At 19.5% G+C, this 7,454-nt stretch overlaps 1 protein-coding gene across 1 annotated transcript in view; it reads right to left on the bottom strand.

Moving 5' to 3' along the window:
- Window positions 1-7,454, bottom strand: part of LOC102677394 (voltage-dependent T-type calcium channel subunit alpha-1G) — a 201,276-nt gene that overhangs the window by 63,474 nt on the left and 130,348 nt on the right. The window contains 2 exon segments of the mRNA XM_031511741.1: window positions 997-1,200; window positions 2,430-2,581. Of these exon segments, the coding sequence (XP_031367601.1) occupies window positions 997-1,200; window positions 2,430-2,581 (356 nt within the window).

The raw sequence follows: 7,454 nt of genomic DNA, 5'->3' as shown, positions 1-7,454 counted from the left end.
TATATATATATATATATATATATATATATATATTCATATATGTATATATATATTCATTTAAATATTCATATGTATAACAGGTCCTCTAATACCAAAATTGTAATTTAAAAAAAAAATATATAGAGAGAAAAAAATAGAAAAAAGAAAAATATAATATAATAATATACATGTTCGATGCCTCAAGCCATGAGAAAGGGCCACAAAATACTCCTCTGTGCCAACAAACACCCATCATCATTATCATTACAACGTCAAAAAACGCTGTTCGCAAGCGCAACAGTGTCGATAGTAATAAATGTACGAAAACTGCTGCTGCGGACTCGGTCATCTATTATATATATATGTGAGATGCAATTTACGCGGCGATCCATATGTTGTGAGAAAAAATAAAAAAGCGCATAAAGAAGAAAAAAGACAAAGGAATATTAAACGGAAGACATAGTCACCTAATACACTTCGTGTTCGAAGAGCAGTGACATACAAGCTCCAGCTCCTGTGGAAGCTTGGAAGCGGACAAGAAGCTGTTCTCAAAATACAATAAATGTCAACGAGATTTAGACATGGATGAAACGCGACTTGCATATTTCATGAGCATATGCGAACATATACGACTTTACCGACTGATACTTTATCGATTGAGTGACAATCTTTCAAATGTTGGTGATCTCGTTGATATTTAACGATCTTTTTTCCTTGATAAATAGTCTCTCCACAATCCATAATAAGTCCATCGATAATCCAGTGATTCTCAATTTGGCGGTCATGCAAACGGTTATGCTGATATGAGATGATCATCTGAACAGGAGTTAAACGCGCGACGTTAATCCGCGTCCGTGAACAAAACACGCTTACGAGTATGTACATTTAATATTTTGGGACCACGATATGCGCGAATCGCAATCCTTGAATCGATTTTTTGGACCGATCATACGTGGCCTGAGAACCGCGATATAATTTCCAAGCATTTATTGGCTAAAAGTAAAAGTAATAATTTACCTGAATATAAAGATGAAAAGTACTAAAAGGGAAAAGAATACGGCAACATTATCCATAGTACGCAGCATCACGAACAATTGTCGTCGGAGATTTGGTAGAAAACGCACCAATTTCAAGATTCTGAGTAGCCGAAAGGTTCTCAACACACTCAGCCCGGAACTGCCACCCCTCTCTTCGACGAATGCTTGACAAATCTCCACCACGCTGTTCAACAGAAAATTGGATTTTTCCTCTTCTTTAAAATTCTTTCGAAATGATTCCCAACGATCATAAAATTTTTTTCTGAGAAATTGCCAATTAATTTAACAATCCAGAAATTTTTTTAGTTTCGCAAAACTCGAATCTAAAATTTGTATTATTTCAAAACTCTTATTATTTCAAAAATTCAAGATTATTACTTTTTTTTAAATATAAATCAATATCAATATTTCAAATTCAAATTCATAGTTAGATAATAATATTTAATTATTTCTTTAGTTTAAAAATTAAATTAAATTTTTTAAAATTGTATTAATAGAATAATAAAATCGTATCAATTAAAATGATTCTAAAATCTAAACAGAAATTCAATTAAAGTATTATTTATTATTAAACTAAGGATATTTATAAAAAATAATTTTAAGATTATAAATATCCCTTAATTTTAATATAATAATATGATATATTATGTATAATATGATATATTAAATAATATTATATAATATTATTAATTATATTATATAATAATATGCTAATGTTGTTATATTAAAATTAAATTTTATTAATATTATGATATTATTATATTAAAATTATGGAATAGAATATTCACAATATATATTTTGGTATATAGATTATGCAAATATTAAGATAATATCTTTTTCCTAATAAAAACAAAATTACTATACCAATTATCATATTTTTTAAATTTTGCATACTTTACATGGGATAAAACATATTATTTGAATTTTATAAATTGTAACTCAAAATTGAGAAACTGCTTTAAAGGAATTTTTTATGAAAATTTTTTATTTTATGAAATATGAGATTAACGTGTTAACGCAAATAACTTTTATGCTGAACATTTGAAATCGTTTCTAATATTCACAAACAAATAATAATAATAAATAAAAAATTTATAAAAAAAAATAAAAAAGAAAAAAAAATATAAAAAATAATATTAATTAATTTTTATTTTATAATTAGATGTCTTGTTAAAAATATTTTTTTTAATTTTTAATTTATTTTTTTTTATTGTATTCTCATTATTTATCTTTTATTTTTTCATTTAATATTGCAATTATTTTATTTAAATCAATTATATTATTAATATGATTTTATCAAAATATGGAAAATATAAAAATTTTCAAACTGACTTTATCTTCAAAATTTTATTTACTTTAATTATTAATCATTAATAGATGTTATTAAAAAATAATAATTATGTTTTTACATACCTGAGCACTACAACAACTCCATCGAAAACGTTGAATCCATTGCTTATGTATCCAAATGGACCTTCCGCGATTATCTTGAGCAACATTTCCACAGCAAAGACGGCCGAAAATACAATATTGCTTACCTCAACTACTATTGTCAATTGCTCTGGCTGTCGACCGATGAACAGAAAAAAAAAACAGAAAAATCTATTTCGATAAACATATTTAATTACGAAACATTAATTAACCCCTTGTCTTACAACATCGAATTACATTTGTTAACTACACTATTATTAGTTTAAATTTATTATTTGCGAGAATAGGAATTTAATGTAAATGTATAAATATTTAATAAGTTATTGATTTTATTGTAAATTTTGAATCTTTATCAATTAGTATAAAGCTTCATTATTTTACTTGAAATACACTTTAAACAAATACTTTATATTTATTATTTCAAATATTATTTTGCCCAGAAAATTATATCATTAATCACAAATTTGAAATTATATAATTAAAATAAATTGTACTCAATATTTATTCATTCCAATAAACAAGATATTAATATATTCGATACAATCCTTACAATCCTTAGAAGATCGTTTCTAGATATCGAAACAAAAATAATAACATGCAAAAATATCAATTCTTGTAATATTATTTTATGCAATTTAATTTAGAGATAGAGATATCTTAAAACCTAATTGTTTTTAAATTAATTATATTAATTTATTATTGTTTATAACTCAATAATAACTATCAATTGTTATTTTGCATATTAATTTTTCATTTAAAATCAATTATATTTAAAGATCGCCCTTATTAAAACTCTATAATTTGTCACTGATTATTTATCTGATAAATAGATAATACATGCAAATGACAGAATTTCGACTGTTCGAAGTGAACTGTGTGCCAAAGATTAAGAGATAAACAAAAGTAGAATATAGCTACCCTAGTTTTGAGTGTGTATTGTTACGTGTCAAAAACATTTAACAAGATTTCCATGATGATGTGGCTTCAAACAACAAAAACCACAATATTCTCTTTATGTAAAATCAAAAATTAAAAGATTATTATTTATAATTTATTAAATATTATAACTTATTATTAGTATTATAACTTATAACTTATTAAATATTATAACTTATTATATTATTATAACTTAAAATTCATATACTGATGAAAAAATTAAATTTAACATTAAAAAACATTAAACAGAAGTTTTTATTTTTATGAATGAATTTATCATTATTTTAATTATTTTTTTAAATATTCTTATGTTTTTAATAGGGCTAATACTTGGAAACTTATATTCTGTAAAATTCTCGAATTTAAAAATTTTTTTTCTCATTTTTGTTATTTCAAAATTTGTTATATCAAAATTTGCAATTTTCAAAATCTAATAAGATAAATAATAATTGACTTTATATTTATATTTAAATTTATTATTAATTTATTTAAACTTATTTTAATTGATTGAAATTAGTTATTAATTTGTAATTATTAATATTAATTCCATTAGATATATATATATATGAATTTTTATTATATTAAATGAATACTGGACTAAAGATAATTGATTGGAATTGATTGTGAAGACAAAAAAAAAACATTAGTTTCATATCAAAGAGAAACTTGAATTATTAATAATTTAATTGAGATTTGTATAATTTATTTAATCCATGATACTTACTCCATTACATATTTTTTACACAATATTTATTTATATAATTTAATACGATAAATATTATATTTAAATATAAATTTTTATTATTAATTACAATTAATTAATTATTTATTTATAATTATTTTATAATTATTTTATAATAATTATTAATTCTTAATTACAAATACTGAATACAATACACATAATTTTTTCTTTACGATAAAATAACTTTTTATTGTCTTCATAAATATTTTATATAAATATATTTTTATAAAAATATTTTTATTAATTATTCTTAATTATTACTTTTTAGTAAGTTTCTTTTACTTCTTTTTTTTAAATAGATTCAATTTCTTTTTATATATCTTCTCTTTTTAAATTATGTTTCATTTAAAAAGTGCTGTAACAATAAAATATATGGTGATCAAAAACACAATTGTTCCTAAACACAATTTACAACTTCTTTATCTCGACAGCACCATTTGTCTTTTGATATTTCAAAGGATTATTATACAGACTCGTAAATATATCTTATCTATTGATAAAATTTATTGCTAAACTTTTAACAATAAATCACTGATCAAATTCCATAAATTGATTAATTTTATATTTCAAATAAAGAATAATAAAAATCAGATCAATTCGAAATTAAAGATTTTATATAATGTATAATGTATAATATTAATTTATATAATGTATAATTTAATAAAACAACAAAAAATTTCGATAGATTACAGATTATATAAAAGATTTAATGAACAATATTTTTATTCAAGAATGAAATCAATTTTTGTTTTTGCTTTTAACTTTTTATGTCCTTCTTTTTCTATTTAATTATTATTGTTTTTTTTTTTATTATTGTTTCATATATATATGTTTCATTTTTATTATTGAATTTTATTTACAACAAAATTTTAATAAAAAAAAATAAGAAAAGAATATGCTTACATTATAAATTTATATATAATTATATTATAATATAATATATAATTATATATAATTATAATATAATATATAATATATATATAATTTTAATTATATTTATATTTATATTATAAATTATACACTGTAAATTTAATGAAAGCCATGAAAAATAAATTCAAAATAGTCTCAATATTATCATTATCAAGTTATTATATTATTTAATGTAATAACAGATATTAATTAATTAATTTATAATTATTATATAATATTAATTAATTAATATTAATTTTCGCTTGCTATTGTTAAACAAAATTCTAATTTATTTATTTTCATTAGAAATATTTTTATATATTAGGAAATGATAAATTATCTTTGATCTGACATTGCAATATATTTATTTATTTTTTTATTATAAATTTTTTTCATTATATTATATTATTTTTTATTATATTTTATTTATTTTTTTATTTTAAATTCCTTTCCTCTCGATTAATAAAAATTATTAATGTTATTGCTTAATTTTGCTTTAATTAAGCGATAAATTTCGAGGTTGAGCTCGTGAACTCAATGAATGACTTTTTCATTAAAGAGCAATAATGAAAGTGTTAGAATATAAACAAGAACCTTGCTTTCAAGATCAACAACGTGATTAAGTGTTTTCTAAGAATTTCTGCACAGTTTGCTTGAATAAATGATTGATCGAGTGAATAAGAAATAGAGGGAATATATTTCGTGATAAAAAACGAGGAAAAAGAATATAACATGAAAGGATCAAACATGAAAGAAAAGAAGTGTATTTAAGTATTAGTTATATTGTTGTGTTTATAATAAATGTTATATAAAATATCTAATTGAAGTATTCAGCAAATTAAAAATCTTACACATTTTAACTTATTTCGAAAATCAAAAATATTGTTTTATTATTTCTATATTCTATACTCTATTATTTCTATATATTTATATAAAATGTTTTATCTAGCTAAGAAAAAGTTTTGAAATAATTTAAAAAAAAATATATTATTTTTTAAAGATGAATATTAAATTATGAATAATATTATATATTATTTTTCAAAGATGAAAATTTTTCAAAGATTTTAAAATCAATAATAGATTTTAAATGAAATTATATATTTTTTTCATATATTAATAATTTAATATTTCTTTTCTAAAAAAAAATATTAAGATATCTAATAAAAAATTATTAAAATATTTTATGAATAAAAAATTTTATGGATATAATTATTTTATGGATATATATTTCATTTTGTTTTTCATATATTAAATTTTTAACAAAAATTTTTAACAAAATTAAATATTTTTTAAAATAATTATTTTCAGAAACAATTTTGCTGATGTTATTTTTCTGTATACATTGTATAATATTTTTTAAATTATTTTTAATTTTTTCTAAATACATATTTTTATTTCTTTCTTGTTTTTATATAAAATTATAAGCTATATCAAATAATAAAAAAAAAATAGATCAAATAAGATAGATAGATCAATAGATATCAAATAATAAAAAATAAATAAAAAAAATCGTAGTGTTCTATTTACAATCGAAATCGTAAAATCTGTGAAATATTTTCTCCTTTATATAATTTCATATAATTTAAAATTATATATAAAAATTTTACAAATTAATAATTATTATAAATATTTAAAGACAAGGGGTTAATCTATTTCAAACAATAACAACAAAAATTCATTGAAAAAATAATTTTTCTATAAGTTCACTGTCCGTTAATTTATATTTAAATCAAGATAATCGAAAGTTGTATATTTTTCCTTTTGGTATAAAAATAAATAAATTCATTCTAACAGAGAAAAATTATTATTCAACCATAAAAATTAATCGCGTAAGATAAATAAATTCATTATTCAAATTATTAAATACTTTACATTTCGAATATATTATTAACATTCGAATATAATAATAGTTCATTTACCCAAAGATAAATTATTTCTGCTTGAATCATTGTATTGTATTATTAAAAAATATTTTATATCACATATACGACAACGAAATATAAATAACTAAAATCGACTTAACTAAAGCTAATTTAGTTCCATTAATTCTTAACTTTATAATCGAAGTTATACCTTATCTCCGTTTCCAATTAAGAAATAACTTAATTGACGAATTAATTTCATTTTCTAGATATAGTTTCCAAATATTGGAATTAGATTTTCAAATATATTGAATATATAAAGAAAAATCAAGTAAAATTTTGAAAAGAGATTTTAATTATAATAAATTATTCTAAAAATTCTAAAAATTATTAAATAATCAATGCTATTTGAGATTATGTCATTTTGAATTAAAATATTTTTAATTTTATAAAATATAAATTATAAAATAATTTAAATAAAATGATAGAAAAATATTTTACTATTTTTTAAATAAAATAAAATTAAAATATTTATATATAATAATATTAATAATATTA

This window comes from Apis dorsata, unplaced genomic scaffold, assembly GCF_000469605.1.
Source record: "Apis dorsata unplaced genomic scaffold, Apis dorsata 1.3 scaffold_346, whole genome shotgun sequence".
In the NCBI taxonomy this organism is placed as follows: Eukaryota; Metazoa; Arthropoda; class Insecta; order Hymenoptera; family Apidae; genus Apis; species Apis dorsata.
Note: the sequence above shows the minus strand (reverse complement) of the source record. Positions and strands in the feature narration are given on the sequence as shown.